The sequence below is a fragment of the Phlebotomus papatasi genome, chromosome 2 (genome assembly GCF_024763615.1).
Source record: "Phlebotomus papatasi isolate M1 chromosome 2, Ppap_2.1, whole genome shotgun sequence".
Lineage (NCBI taxonomy): Eukaryota > Metazoa > Arthropoda > Insecta > Diptera > Psychodidae > Phlebotomus > Phlebotomus papatasi.
Genome location: NC_077223.1, coordinates 104,004,034 through 104,020,980, shown reverse-complemented (window position 1 = coordinate 104,020,980; position 16,947 = coordinate 104,004,034). Strand labels below are relative to the sequence as shown.

Here is a 16,947-nt window from a genome sequence, read left to right as displayed (position 1 = left end):
AGGACCAACGCCCATATAGTTTTGACCATTCTTCTTTTACATTTAGTGCTTTTTTTTCATGCAAATTCTTAATATTAAAAACGAAAAAATGTAAAAATACTATATTTTCAACGAGGTATTATCAATTCAGGGGATCTCATGGTATAATTGGTAAAAGCGTCAGCTCTTGAGCAGACAGAGGTTTAGTCATTTGTGAGAGAATTCCTTATGATTTAATAATATTTTGGATAGATTAACGTAATTTATTTTAGAAGGAGCATATTAGGGTAACTGTATCAAATTAGGGGAATGTAGGCAGGCTTCGCACGTGTGAGCTTTCGAACGATGCGAATTTTATTTTTATTTTCAAAGAGTTAGTTCCGTATTTCTTAGCCACAAGTTAAGTATTTATGAACCTTATCTTCATTGTAAAAATAGGTAGCCAAGCCCTTCTTTCCTAGGTGCTAGGATCACAAATAGAAAATTGGTCCAAAACAGGTAATTTTGATGGCGAACATTTCATTTGATTTCTCATAGTTAAACTAATTTCTTAAAAAAATCACTTAACACAGTGGATGAAGAGTTTACTTGAGATGATATTTACGTAATAATTTTTTGCATCGGAGGGAAATTATTTTCACGGTGGCGGAAAATTCGCAAGTACTACACTGTGAGGGGTTTCAAACACTGAATGTGTGAGCGTTCGCACATCCATCAGACAACTCCAGCTTGAAAATCATAACCTCACTATAGCCTCATAAGCCACAGTGAGACATTCGTGGTCATTTCCTCTTCGACAGGCGTATAGTCTCCTTCCCATCTCCATGAGACACCGGTTATTGACAGTGTGAACCGTGTGAACATGTTCATAGTCGTTTTTCGATATTCATTTAGAAGAAAAAACAGTGCTCCAGAAAATGTGAAAAAAGGTGTTTTAAAGATCTTCTTTTACTGCAGTGATAGTTTCCGCGGGTTCACGAGGGTACAGTATAACAATCGGAAAATAATTTTTAATTGTACATAAAATTTATTTCGAGAAAAAAAGCAATGACGAACCCAAACCCGCATCGTGTGAACGCTGCCCCCGCGGGGGCAAGAATCGCACAAATCGTCATATTTTTTTCATTGTCCTGTCCATGAAAAACCAACAATTCTGTGATAGTTAACTAGGCATGCATAGAAACCTAAAAGATCAGAGAACTTTTTGGTGTAGTGCAATTCACTGCCCATTTTACAGTTTAGTCAGAAAAAAGTCCTGAATATGAAGCACGAAAAAATGTGCGAAGGCTGCCTACATTGCCCTATGGCATAGTTGCATGCAAGCACCAAACTGTTAAGTTCAAAATGTAATATTTTTAATACAAACTGATTTTTTGTTACTTCTTTTTAAGGAGGGTTGCCTGGTATCTTGTATGTGTTTTACCATCTATGTTTTGTCTAAAATCATTCTTAATACATTTTAATATGAATAAAAATATAGACATTAGCTTTGAGTACTATTTCGGCCACCTTGATTCTCATAGTTCCTTACCCTTCCGGAATTCTTCCGAAGTATTTTTACATCTTCTCGTACGTTGAATCGATTTTTTTTTTTGTTTTTTTTCGCATTGTAAATCTCTAGAATGTGCAAAAACTAAAATTTCATGGAAATTTGAGGAGGAGAAAATATGGTCGAAATTGTAAGCTAGGCGAAATTGTTTACAGTTAAGTTTTATTTTAAAAAAATAGATTAAATGTAGGGAAAATCGCAGTGATTAAGAAAATATAAATAGAAAGCATCAAAATTCTTATTCATCCCTGAATAATCGTAGGAATGATCGATGATGTATTACTCTCATTATCAAATTAATTAATTAAGATTAATTAATGTTCGTGCTATCTTGATTGAATCATGCATAATTTCATCGTAAATTAATTCAAAATAATTGCGCAAATGATTTTTTTTTTTAATGAAATACGATATTTGGTACATCAAAAAATAATGTTCATATTATAATTAATATTAGTTTTCTGGTTTGCAATTTAAAATGTGTTAGCAATTTTAACAGCAAATTAATTTTCAATTGATGCACAATTTTGGGTTTTATTGTTCAACAATTACTAACATATTCATTAGGCATTGTCTGAAATTGATTGAATTTACTGGATTTTGTATGCTTTGAAATATTATTTTGCAGCATCATAGTGTTGTGGTATATTTAAGTGAGATTATTTGCAATAAACATTCATAACATTCAGGATCACTTGAATTTCAATGGTATAATCCTGTTTGCAAAACTTGTAATTATTGTTCTGAAATGGAGATAAACGCGAGGGTAGCATCAAAAAAATTCTTTTGTTGCATTTATGAAAGATGCAAGTGAGTCCTTTTTGCATATTGTTAAAACATGGTGTGGAAAAAGCTTTTAAAAATAATTGGGACACTGTTGTATGAGATATTTTTGCATTAGAAGATTAATGGACTGGGGATATTTAAAATCCTTCCATTATGTGCTTCGGGATTGAGGTAAAATAAACATTGTACCACATTCTTCCAGCCACTTATCTTATCTAAATCCCTTAGCTCAAACAATACCTGTCAATTTAATTACAAAACAACACCATAATTTCATTAGTTACAACACACACGAGCTGATATTGATTGACGCGTAATTTATCACCATTCTTCGACGTACCACACTTTTTGTGTAACATCAGAGAAAATCGTTATTTATTAATGAAAGTCGCTTGAAGATGTTTTTCCCCGCGTAGCTAAATTGCTGCTTAAGATTGAGCCTCTCTCTCATGGCTTTTCCAGATGGGGTTGGGGTTCCAAAGGGGGGTTGGGGTTTGAGACAAAGAAATGCGAATTGTACACCATGGAATGAAAAGGCGTTGATTTGACGACGAGGAAAAATCTGAAAATAGGGAATGAGACCTGAAATCATCCCCCACGGTGTATCTCCTTCTGCCAAAGAGCATACAACCGTGTTGGAAAATTATTGACATTGCTCTTCTATTCTGTTAAACATTCCACCCCCATGAACATTTATCGGGTGGTGTGGAGGCAACAAAAGGAAAAACGGAGGACCTTTTGTTGTGTATGCATGTGAGGCGAGAGAAAAATGGGATTTAATTTGAATGAGTTTTCGAGGGGTTTGGACTGTTAATAGAATTACACCCATTGAGAAGAGAGACTTGACGACAAACTTCTCAACAGGAACTTTATATATCGAATGTGGAAAAAGGAAGAACTGTGATTTTCATGGGAATTGTTGGGTAACAACAACAACAAAAAAAGATTCCGGAAAATGTTCACGCAATCTTGAAGGCTTTCCTGGATATCTTGTCTAAAGCTCAGAGGAAGTCTTCCGAGTCAGTAACTCGTAAAGCAATATTGGAGCTTTTTGAAAGTTTATATGTTTGTCTAATAGTTCTACAGAAAAAAAACATGCAGAGTTCAGCAAAATATTGCTCATGTCGCTTGAGTAGCATTCTTGGACATTCAGGCGAAAAGTTCTGATTTTTCTTAAATGATAAAATTTAATGTTTCTAGGGTAAGATGGGGTAATTTTGTATCATATCTAATTTTAAACTTTGAGATTTCCTAATGGTTTTAGATGGGAAAAGGAAAAAGCAACGAAGAAGTGCTCTCAATCGTAAAGTCTTGTACTTCTTCTGAAACAGTGAGAAAATCACAAAATTCCAAAATAGACATGATTCCGAATTACCCCATCAAGGTGTCGAAAGAACCATTTAAGCTGTTAGGCTTAATATTACACGTAGGGCAGGGTGGAGCGTTTGAGAACTGGGCATTGTAGTAAAGCATATTACTAAAGCAGTAGGGTAGAGTAAGTACTTTTCGCCACCTTCTTCTTCTCTTCTTTAAAGTTTTTGTAGGGGCTGGACGTCTTTTGACATCCACACAGCCCTTTCGCCACCTTAAGGTTTGACACCCTTAGAGGAGACTGGGGCACATGTAATCATTTTCGATACATGCGAATTTGAGGTGATTTTCCAAGGACACCGTGATTTTTTGGAAAATATTTCTTAGCACATGTTTTACCCTTGGGTATAGGCAATTCGTCGAGGGTAATGCGGATGCTGGAAAACAATTGAGTTTTCCATAAAAATAAAATTTGTGTCCCTGTGCATTTTTCTCTTTTCACAAAATACCTGGGGTAGAAGTAACCACTTTCTGGGGAGGATGTAAACACCTTTTTTCCCACCCTTGAAATTAACTTTACACCACTCTCGATTATTTTAATTACTTAAGAGATATATAAAGACTGTATATTTTTCAAAAAATCACGACACTTTTTACAAAGAATAATTAAAATAGCATAAAAACTAAAAGCATGCATATCAAAGACATTTTTCAATGGATTTTCCCCATATTTTGACATCATGTGACTTTTTATTGAACACAGCGCCACCAATTTTTTTCGTAATCTATGAATTATAGATATTTCGCATGAAGGTCAATTTCCCGCTCTTTTACCTACTCATTTTGTGAAATTGAAATTGCCTGTTTACATCTACCCCAAATGCTGTTTTCTGACCAATTATTAATTCTTTTGAAATAATGAGAATCTCAATTTCTCTAGTAAATGCATTAATATAATCCTAAAAGATGTAGGAAAGAACTGGTATTGCTACATTTCGATTATTTTACACAATTTTTAATTTCCAGGTGGAAATCCAAATGATCAAAATAATCGAAATATCAACATTTTCAGGAAAATGATTTTTATTTTTAAAGTATATTAGGATTTTATTGACCAATTTATCTGTGGACATACATCCCCATGGTATCTATGAATGCTTATGGGTTTTATCCTCTGGAGTCTTAAAATTAATGAAAAAAATCACAGTGTTTACAACTACCCCAGATTACTACTGCCCCAGTTCCCCCTATAATTCTTACACTTTTTGTCGAAATAAAATGAAATTTTTTGTACAAGTGCTTTGAAGCATTGTCTATCTATTGAACCAGGGGACTTTCCAGGAACTTTTGAGTATCTGGTTGAAAAAGTACATTTCCTGCAACAATGCATGTTTCAGTACTTTTCGCCACCTTGTAAACACTTTTTCGCCACTTGTTTTCAATTGATTTTTAAGAAACAGCAGCTTTCGAAAACCCCCAAGGGCACACGACACAGTACTTTTCTTATTTAACACCGATGTTAGACAATTATTAGAGTATTTCGAATTATTTTTTGCACATTTTTTATTTGCGACAAAAATAAATTGAAAATTACGCCTATTTCAACTAAATTCCGCGAGGAGCGCCACTTGTAAAATACTTGGAAAAATGAGTGGCGAAAAGTACTTACACAACCGAAAAAAGTAAGCCCTATTTCACCACATCCGTATTTCTTTATTTTTTTTTGGAAAACATTATTAAAAAATGATATTAGAACAAAGCTTAGTTAATAACGGATTGACTTTCAGTGAAAAAATATCGAATATTGTAATGAAAAAACATAAAATAATACAAGACAATTTGTCTGAGCGTTGACAAGTTTATTAAGAACTCCATATTTGAATTGAATTTATTTCATCTCATTCTTGATCTTTCCCACCGCTCATGCGACCACCGCCGTCTTAGCGTTGATTCCAACCTCCAGGACTAAACGGTGGAAATGTCCTTTCTCTGGTTGTATGTTACGGATTTCACAATATGTTTTACATTTCATTGGGGATGGGCCAGTCAAAAAGAGAGAGCAAGATTGCCAAGCTAATCTAGTCAGCTGTATGGCAATTTATTTTCAGCCTAATTGCATAACTTCTCATAATCACCATATTTTTTGATGACTGTTCACCTTGTCGACAATTTCTTTAATTAACTTGCAAATAATCCAGTTGGTGGAGCATCTGATATGGTTTTCTGATTCATTAGGCTAGAGGTCACGAAATAACACTCATTTCGTAGTTCCACGAACTCATAATTTTCTTAAAATGTGTTTTTAATTTAGGTGGCGAAAAAGGGCTTACTGGTAAAAAAGTACTGACTCTACCCTACAAGCCCCGTGCCCATTAACCACTAAAATCACTATTCATTCATTTTCAACCGCTTATCCCTATTGGGGTCGCGGGCCCATGACACCAAGGTTAACAGCCCACGCCTGTCGGTCCTCCGCCACTTCAGGAAGATGTTCGAGTTCGATCCCAAGGCGTTCCCATGCAAGATCCTGAATTTGATTCAGCCACCTTGTCCTAGGTCTGCCTCGAGGCCGAGGTCTCCTCACAATGGCTTGCATAGCTTTTCTGGGGAATCTTTCTTCATTCATGCGTTGAACATGTCCATACCATCGAAGTTGTGATCTCTCAATCCGAAGAAGCAGCTCCTCAACTCTTAGTTCCTCACGAACGGCCACATTCCTCACTCGATCTCTACGAGTGATTCCCTTAACCGCTCGAAGGTACCTCATCTCGGCAGCTTGTACTCGCGATCTTACCCTTTCGGTCATTACCCAAATCTCATGACCATAGGTGAGAATAGGAATGAACACAGCTTTGAAAACCGATAATTTAGCCGATCGACTAAGCTCGGCCTTCCTCAACACGCTTCTGCCAAGCTCCCTCATAACTGCAGAAGCCTGACCGATTCGCGACGAGAGTTCTGCCTCCATCCTACCATCACTCGTGAATAACACCCCGAGATACTTGAACTTCTTCACCTGTGTCAATGAGGCTCCACTAACATGTAGAGTGCATCCCACAGATTCTCGGGAAATCACCATTACCTCCGACTTTTCGTCGTTCACATTCATACCTGTTTCGGCACAAACATTTACAAATCGGTCAAGTGTGCACTAAAATCACTAATAAATTATAATTCCGGACTACGCGTAATTCCGGATAAACCAAGTTTGGGCAATGATAATCAGTTAATAAATTAATACACTGAGATAAATCCCAAAATGCCAAATAATATTCCGGAAATGTTAATTTTACCCTGCAGTATTGATCCGAAAACGGTGTAAATATTACCCTTTTTAGGTGTACTATGCGTTAAATTTGCCCTCCTTTCATGTTGATTTTACTCTTAAAAGGTGCAAAATTAACACTAAAAAATGTTGATATATTTTTACACCCAAAAAGTGTTAAAGTTATGATGAAAAAAAGTTAATCGCACCCCCATTTTTTTTCTCAGTATAGAATTATTTTTTTTTATCATAACGTTTACACAGTTTTACAGTCAATCATAAAACCGTTCTTGGAAGTGTATTTATCAGGAGAATGGGTTAATTTTGAATCCATTGGAAACGTGTCAGATTTTGTGATAATTCCGAACCGTTTTTAAACGGTTCATAACCGGTAATAAGCAGGTTATCAACATATAAGCTCCTTAAATCTTTTTTAAACGATTTTCTGAGTCGCTTAAAAAAGCTTTTGAGGCTTTTTGATCCTAGTGATGGTTTTTCAAGGTCAATCTTAAAAACGTTCTTAACAGCCCATTTATATCAGTAGAATGGTTCAATTTTGAATCCGTTTGAAAGGTCTTGGAATTTCTGACAAGTCTGAACCGTTTTTGAACGGTTCATAACCGGTAATAAGCAAGTTATCCACAGATAAGCTCCTCAAATCTTTTTCAAACGATTTTCTGAGTCGCTTAAAAAAGCTTTTGAGGCTTTTTGATCCTAGTGATGGTTTTTCAAGGTCAATCTTGAAAACGTTCTTGACAGCGTATTTATCAGCAGAATGACTCAATTTTGAATCCGTTTGAAAGGTCTTGGAATTTCTGACAAGTCTGAACCGTTTTTGAACGGTTCATAACCGGTAATAAGCAAGTTATCCACAGATAAGCTCCTCAAATCTTTTTCAAACGATTTTCTGAGTCGCTTAAAAAAGCTTTTGAGGCTTTTTGATCCTAGTGACGGTTTTTCAAGGTCAATCTTGAAAACGTTCTTGACAGCGTATTTATCAGCAGAATGACTCAATTTTGAATCCGTTTGAAAGGTCTTGGAATTTCTGACAAATCTGAACTGTTTTTAAGCGGTTCATAACCGGTAATAAGCAGGTTATCAACAGATAAGCTCCTCGGATCTTTTTTAAACGATTTTCTGAGTCGCTTAAAAAAGCTTTTGAGGCTTTTTGATCCTAGTGATGGTTTTTCAAAGTCAATCTTGAAGACGTTCTGGATCTTCTTGATAGCGTATTTCTCAGTAAAATGACTCAATTTTGAATCCGTTGGAAAGGTCTTGGAATTTCTGACAAATCTGAACCGTTTTTAAACGGTTCATAACCGGTAATAAGCAAGTTATCCACAGATGAGCTTCTTAAATCTTTTTTAAACGATTTTCCGAGTTGCTTAAAAAAGCTTTTGAGACTTTTTGATCCTAGTGACGCTTTTTCAAGGTCAATCTTGAAAATGTTCTGGACCTTCGTGACAGCGTATTCTCAGTAAAATGACTCAATTTTGAATCCGTTGGAAAGGTCTTGGAATTTCTGACAAGTTTGAACCAGTTCAAATTCAATAAAGTCCACCGGGCGTTTTCAAGCGATTTTCAACACAAATAAATCAGCAATTTGTTGAACATTCAATGTCCTAAAAAGCTGGAGATAGTTTAATAAATAGACTATTTGCTTCAGAGATGCAGAAAATCTATTGATAAATGCAAATAATACATTAAATTGAAACAGTTGTTAGGAGATAATGGAGAATGAGAGAGAGTTGAAGGAGTTTTCCCAAGTTAATTTATTCCAAAGTATTGGAGTGAAAGGATTGAAGAGTCCTCTTTTGAATTTCCAGCGGGACCAGACGATGGCAGTGAAGATCATCGACTACCGTATCCTGGTGAGTATTCGGAATCGAGTGAGGAGGAGTCTGAGGAGGATGCTGAAGAGAAGGAAATCAATCAGTTCCGCATCGTGAGTGAAATTCGCTTCCCAAGTGAAATTGGACCACTTGGCGATCGAAGACTATGCAAGATTAAGTGTGTTAAAGGAAAGTGGGTTGGGCCACTATGTGCTGCATCATTGGACGAAGGTACTGTGCAATTTATCCAAATATTAGTGAGTTTATTTATCAATTGAGACATCTTCAACTTGATTTTCCCCATCAAACTTGCTTCTTCTGCAACAACAAAACTTTCCATCCCCAACGCCCCCAAAAACTTTAATATCGGTAATATCAGTTGATGTGGATGGGTGGGTGGGTTTTTGAAGGTGGGTGACTGGGAGGGGGGTGGGTGGTGTTTGGGATTGGTGTTGTAACAGGGAGAAAGTTTGAGAAGGGAGTTTTTCCCCTTTAAAGCCTCATAAATTGACTTATTTTTTCCTCAATCACTTCTATTGTTATTCTTTTTATGGGATTTTTTTATGGCACAATATTGAGTCTCTTTTTCCCTATTTTTTTTCTGCTATATCATATTTTTAAATGGAACCTCTGGCAGATGAATACGGAAATTTCAAATTTCAACCACTCTACAAAAGCTGTCACGTCAATCGGATTCCACCTCATTTACTTTTGAGCTACAGAAATGTTTCAGTGGTAAGTTATGTTGGGATAGAGGAAGAGGCATAGAAAAAAAAGAAAGTGAACAACAACAAAAAATAATAATAATATAGTATAGTGGAATATACAGTAGGTGTCAAAAGTTTGTTGCCTCACGTATGATCGGGAAACAAGGTGCAAAAAATTTTAGAAAAAAATACTTTTTCGAATTTTTCTTTTTCCAAATTAGTTGCGTGTAATCCGTAGATCTTATTTATATATTAAAAAAAATATATTTCATATAAAAAATTATTGTTTTCCAAAAGTTGGTCATTTTTGAAATATCAAAAGTTTGTTGCCTCATTTAAAGAACTAATTTAAAATGATCAAAACATGCAACAAACTTAATGTAAACCAGTTACGTTTTGAATTTAGGTCATTTGAAAGGCAAATGGTGAGTTTGTACGTTGCTAAAGTTGCCTATGGTAAATACATGTACAGTAGAGTCTCCTAAATTCGATCGCTCGGGGGGTATTTTTGACATTTCTCACCTCCCAAATTTGAACGATTTTTTCAAAACTAACGATATTTTTGTGAGATTCAATTGTACTTTGAATCAAATTCCCGTACTTTCTCACAAGTCTTAGTGGTAACATACTTCCTTATCATTTTATACGATCATAATATAAGCAAGCATTCGAGAAGAAGCACATAAATATGATTTTCATTCATCCAAAATACGATTTTTTTTAACATAACCCCACAATTCAAATTTTGAATCCAAACGTTGTTCGAATTTGAGAGATTCAGATTTGAGAGACTCTACTGTATATAAAAGTATTGATAAATAACAAGAAATTATCTATTTTTTGATCATTTATAATTTAGGTTAAAAATTGCAAATTACAAAAAGTTAAAAGGAGAGAAATTGTCCTGAGATACTGCTGGAATGAATCTTCGTCGTCAATTGTTTATTTTATGGAAAATCTCTACAGGATATACATAAAATCACCAAAATATATGGTGATAAGGTACGACCTCATCTAAAAAACGTTACTGGCATACCTAAGGTTTCGACTCAGAAGGTCGATAACAGCATTATAAGTATCACTAATAGTGACTCTATTATGTCTGCTTCAAAAATTCACAGTCAGTTGGTTACATAAAGGACACAGGTCCCTACTTTTATAAAAATCAACTGAAAATGGTCAGAATATTTGGGAGACAAACAATATTCCCAATATTCCATTAGTTAGCTAGTCTAATCTGAATAAATGGTTGTAATTTTACTTGTTTAACATGTTTCAAGTAAATCTACAACCTTTTATACAGATTGATCTTGTTTACCAATGGAATATTGCTTGTCACCCAAATATTCTGACCATTTTCATTTAATATGGGCTTGTTTTTGTAACAGTAAGGACCTGTGTTCCTTCAGCAACCAACTGTCTTTCAATTTATGAAGCAGACATCGTTGGGTCACTATCAGAGATACTTACAATGCTGTTATCAACCTTCTAAGTCGATACCCTAGGTCTGCCAGTAGCGTTTTTCAGATGTACTCGTACCTCATTACTATAATATTTGAAAAATTTATGTATAATCTCTCGTGATTTTTCATAAAATCTAGCAACTAACGACGCAGATTCATTCCGGCAGTATCTCTGGACGATTTCATACCCTTCACTCTTAGAAAAGTTTAGACGTGATTACTAATGAAAATGAGTTGTTCGGGCGATTATTATCAAATCTATTTAAAATGGTTCTTATATTCTTAAAACATTATACTCATAATAAATTTATTAGTAGTGAGAATATAAGACAATATTTACGTGGATAAGTTGCGGCAATTATTTCATAATACTTTCATACAATTATATTTGCTTGTGTTAATTAAATGAAATCATTATCCCAACTAATATTGGTCACTAATTCATTTTAGTTCTCACAACCAATGTAAATAGATGGGCCTATATTTTCATAAAGTTATGACTACTTTTCCAATAGTAAAGAGTAATTTTTATTTTAGTAATGCGTTGAAGCTCTTTCGAATTTTAAGCAACTAATAAGAAATATGCATCACAATGAATGCTATATAGTAACCACAACTAATATGATATAGTTATTACAGCCAATAAGATGGGTATCAACCCCATTTATTTAGTAATTGGAACTAATATGTTATAGTACCCATTACTATTTTGATTTAGTTGTCATAACTAAATGAAAAGGATACTTTAACTAACTGTGGTCAACTATTTCATTTAGTTACCCAACCTAAATATATAGTTGGGTCTATATTTACTATATTTTATAGTTCTAATAACTGCATATGAGCTTGTATGAACTAATTTTTCTAAGAGTGTTTAACTGCTTTAACTTGCCATTTTAAACTAAATTATGAATTTAAAAAAAAAAAAAACAGATTTTTTCTTGTTATTTATCATTACTCTTATACACATGTATTTACCATAGATAACTTTAGAAATGTCCAATCCCACCATTGGCCTCTCAAATGACATAGACTCAAAATATAGCTGATTAATTTTAAGTTAGTTGCATGTTTTTACCATTTTGAGTAACTTTTCAAATGAGGCAACAAACTTTTGATTTTTCAAAAATTACCAACTTTTGGAAAACAATAATTTTTTATATGAAATAAAATTAAATAATTTTTCCGAAATGTCCGAAATATATAAATAAAATCTACGGATTACAGGCAACTAATTCGCGAAAAGAAAAAAAATTAAAAAGTAATTTTTTCTATCGTTTTTTGCACCGGTTTTTCGAACATACATGAGGTAACAAACTTTTGACACCTACTGTATCTTCTTCCTCCTTTTTGGACCATCTGTTCCAAACATCCAAGTTCCTTTGCCTGCAACAATCCCCAAGTCCCTGCATTATCCATTTCCCATTCCGGATCGTCATTATAAGGAGGAAAAACTACAAAGATTTTCCCATCTCTCAGACACCCAATTACTTATTCGAAAATCTTCTAATTAGTATAATTTGGAGTTAATGAACTTTCTGCATGTAAATTTATGTTTATTGCCTCGATGGGCATTAATGTTGGCCTTTTTTCCTCAACATCTTCATCTATTTTAAATCTCCCCTGTGTTGAGCTTTTCAAGAGCATATTATTTTGGAGACTCTGAAGAGCGAACTTCTTATCAAAATACCAACTCGGGAGGAATTGAGAACTTTCACCCTCGAGGGGTTTACCAATTCTTCTCCAAAATTACACACAACTTCCATTGCACCATACATTTTCACGCTGCGAGAGATATTCTCCGAAAAATAAAAAATAAATAAATAAAAATAAATTTTCATATTTGATATACTGCTATCTCAGTGAATTTTTCACTCTGTATGTTGCTTTCTACTTTTACTTCACTATCACTATTTTCTCTTTCACTTGATCAAACGAAAATTTGTTGCAAAAATGACGCTCTCATGTTAAATTATTTTTGTGGACTTCATAGAGAGAATTCTGTGTTGATACAATAAAAAACAAACTCTGGAGTGTGCTATTTTTATGCAAAAACACGAGTAAATGTTTTATCGCTTAGAAAATACACAAAAGGGTTATTGAAAGTTTGCATTCTATGTTGAATGCGGTTTTAAGCCAAACAAGATAATTCGTGAAATATTGTGACACAGAAATTATTTTCGAAGGTGTGTATAGGGTAAGTGTGCCAAATTCCGGCCAGCTTGCAATTTCGGCCACCTTTTTTGTTACTCGAATTTCCATGAAATTTTAGATTTTACGTACTCTATAGATTATACAATGCAAAAGAATAACAAAAAGAGAGATAGCCTTAAATGTGTGTGAGATAATTTTAAAAGGAGACAAATTGTAATTCATTTGTGTTGTTTGTTATTTGTTAGTTGAAGTATTTAGTTTTGGTCATAATAGGCCCAAGGGCTTTAGACCTACAAAGGGGTAAGGGGGGGGAACAAAAAAAAAGAATAACAAAAAATGTAGCTTTGACAAACGAGATAACGTGAAAAAGATATTGGAAGAACTCCCGAAGGGCAAGGAACTATGAGAATGAAGGTGGCCGAAATAGGGCACCAAAACTATGTCTATATTTTTATTCATTTTAAAATGTATTAAGAATGCTGTAGAAAAATTGCCGTGTAGATAATAGATGTGTTTTCGGAGAGGGAAACTCCGTCCGGATGCGGCAACACTGTTTGTTGAGTTTTCAACCCAAGATAAAAACTCAAGAGCGTGTCGAAATCTCTGAAGAAGAGGTAGTTTTTGATCTTGGGTTGAAAACTCCACAAACAGTGTTGCCGCATCCGGACGGAGTTTCCCTCTTCGAAAACACATGTATTAAGAATGATTTTAGAGTAAATAGAGACGGTAAACTCTTTGCAAGGTTCCAAGCAACACTCTTTCAGAAGAAAGAATAAAAAAAATCAATTTGTATTTGGATCTGGTTGAGGGTTTCTTCCGCATTCAAGAGAAATATGTCTGAAAGATAATAAACGGGTGGTCATTATGGGCCTCTAGGTGACGGACCGTTAAACCTTAGGGCCTTTATTCCCAACACTAGATCGATTTTGTAGTGAGACTGCCACCACGCTGGGTAACAGGCTTGAAACCCTCGGGGACTGGAAAAGTAGGGGACATGAAGAGTTTGTTTTGGTATCATCGAGCCCTAAGGCGGGCTTCAGACCCAAGACTTAGCCATTTGGCTTAACTCCCCTAATTCCTAATTAGTCAGGATTTTTTTTTAGAAAATTGTCGTTTAGGATTGGATTATAAGGGCAAATGATTCATTAGATTTTGAAAACTCAATAAAATTGCTTGTTATTTAAATTTTTGAGACCTTCGGGAACTGGGTTAAACCTCCAGTCTGAAGCCGGCATAAGTCGAGTTCGAAATGCTTCCTGATCTATGATCAGTCTACCCACTACACACCCCACAAAAGGTCTCCGCCATTGGAAGCCTATATTTAGGTAGAAATCTACTGGGACCTTAGTGGAACAATATACGTTGGTCTAAACCAATAATGACGAAAAAGAGTAGTTAAAGGACCAGGTTGGTCGATGCGTTAATACGAATAACCTTCCGTCAATCTGGTCAACTGGTTGAGTGTTGCCCTATCAAGGCTGTGTCGGTTGTATCTTTTGGATTTAACCTTATATCGCGAAATACGTCTGTGATCTCAAATTGATGAACGAAAGGCAAGAAATATTACAGAGCCTGGGTAGCGTAAAATCATTCTATTAATCAAACTTAAAATTACTTCCAAGAAGTAAGTCTACCTCTACCCAATAAAGAAGAAAGTCTAGATAGAGATAGAGTATAACTTATAATCAATTGGAGTTAAAAAACACGATATAGGCCTTTTTTAAACTTCTCTATTTCCCCCTCTTACTACGGGTTTCTGGGAAATTGTTTACCATTTACGGTCAAACCAAGAATTGCAATATCATTTTATGTACCGTAGATACGGGCGACTTTGTATCCAGCAGGTGACTTTGACCCCCTTCTGTTCGTAAGTTTTTCTTTAATTTTAATTTTACGGTTCTCACCGATCAGACATGGTAGATCGGTTCGGTAAAGGCCATCCTTAAGTTCTAGAAGTAAAGAAAAGCTTATGAACAGGAGTGGGTCAAAGTCGCCCGCACTTACGGTAAAGGGCATGACATATTCTGCAATTGTTAAGCTTATCAATGTTTCAACTAACCAATCCTAAAAGTGAAACGTAAGGTTCATAGCCATTTTAGATTAACCTACGCAAACGGCGCTGTTTGTACAAATGAAAATAAATTGTAGTTTAAATGAAATATAATTATTATGCTGAATAAAGCAAAAGAATACTTACAAAATACTTGTGACAAAAGAAAAATTTTCATAAAGGTTCTACAACTAAAAACTTTTCAACCTTTTCCACTGCAATTCATTTGAAATAAATAAACAAAAGGTTCTGTGTGAAGCCCATAAGTTGAAATGTGGAAAATAACATTATCCATTTTGTTTTATGAAATAAAGATTAAGGTTGAATGAGCTTGAAAATTCTTGTGTTTGCAGATGAATAATCCAGAGTTTGTGTCGACCCCTCGGTATTTGTTTAAATTGGGAATCATTTTATAAATATTTCATACGTTTCTTGTTGAAAGATCCTTTTAGTAAGTTTTATTAAACGTTTTGTGCTTATGGCAAAATTGTTATGAGATTCTTAAGTAACGTCCATGGGAATAATTCATAAAGACGAAGGGATGTTTTCTTTTTTTGGAGTGAAAAACCTCCTGGTTTATTTCCCTCGAGACAAGTCACAATATGACTATGAATTGTCTATGGACTATATAAAGAAAGTCGAATAATTTTATCATTCCACATAACATTTACTTATGTACTTCTATTTATTACTGACTTTTTTTCTCCCTTGTTGATCTGGGGAACTTTTCGGTAGTGTATGTTGGATGTTTTTTTTTTTATTTTGAAACAGACAAAAACTTCACTGAATTTTAATAACAGGTGAAACTCATCTGTAATCTTTCCCTTTTTAAGAACAATATTTCTCCCCAAAGTGCCATGAAGTGCTTGGTGCTTCTTGTCTTCACATCGTTCACTATGGGTGCGGTGTTTGAAGAAATATTTCCTTTTTTTTTTCACTGAAATTATCATGCGAAATTTTTTACATAAAATATTACATTATATTCAAATTGTAAGACATCACTTCATACAGACAAAGGAGAATTTTATTATGTTTTGTGCCCTGTAGAAAAAAAAGAAAGTTTATTGTTGGAAGGGGGGACGATGGGGGTGGTGAAAAGACGAAGTGAGAGGGAAATTTAATGAATACCAGGCTGTTTTTATTCTCTGATATTGTGGTGAATATGCTTCGGAGTAGGTTTTTTAGGTGTGATTCTTCCATAATCACACCTATTGTAATCAGCATTTTGGTTGAATTTCTCCGAGCGGTCTCATATTTACAAGGTTTAGGGAAGAATCACATTGATAGTAAAATGCCCACCGTATTTCGTTAATTTACGCATTTTCATTGGAATTCTTCCGCAATTTCTCGATTACCGTATTACCTTATCTCATACTCGGTGGCAATAGGTGAAAATAATATAAGAAAATGGAAAAAATAAAACGAAAATGCGATAAATGGAAAAAATTTCTTTTACAGTTTTTTTTGCTCACCGTTTATCGAATTTTCGTTTTATTTTTTCAATTTTCTTATATTATTTTCACCTAGTGCCACCGAGTATGAGATAAGGTAATACAGTAATCGAGAAATTGCGGAAGAAATGCAATGAAAATCCGTAAATTAACGAAATACGGTGAGGCTACGGCGAGCATTTTTTTGCCAATGTGATTCTGCCCTTATTCGGTTTAGAGATGCTTCAAAAATGATGATTACGATGCAGACCATAAAGACCAAAAAAAACCGAAAGCGCCGATCTGTAAGCGTTGCTGAATGAAGACGATAAGATCAGTTTATAGCAACAGTAATCATGACTCGGGATGGTGTACTCACACATTTAAAAGCATTAGAAAAAAATCAAAATGAAGGGGGAAA

At 34.7% G+C, this 16,947-nt stretch overlaps 1 protein-coding gene across 3 annotated transcripts in view; it reads left to right on the top strand.

Moving 5' to 3' along the window:
• The window catches only part of LOC129800544 (locomotion-related protein Hikaru genki), a 110,523-nt gene that overhangs the window by 33,589 nt on the left and 59,987 nt on the right, over positions 1 to 16,947 (top strand). For all 3 annotated transcript variants that reach the window (XM_055845015.1, XM_055845014.1, XM_055845013.1), the window contains 2 exons: positions 8,717 to 8,953; positions 9,360 to 9,457. In XM_055845015.1, the coding sequence (XP_055700990.1) occupies positions 8,717 to 8,953; positions 9,360 to 9,457 (335 nt within the window). The remainder of the gene's footprint in view (positions 1 to 8,716; positions 8,954 to 9,359; positions 9,458 to 16,947) is intronic.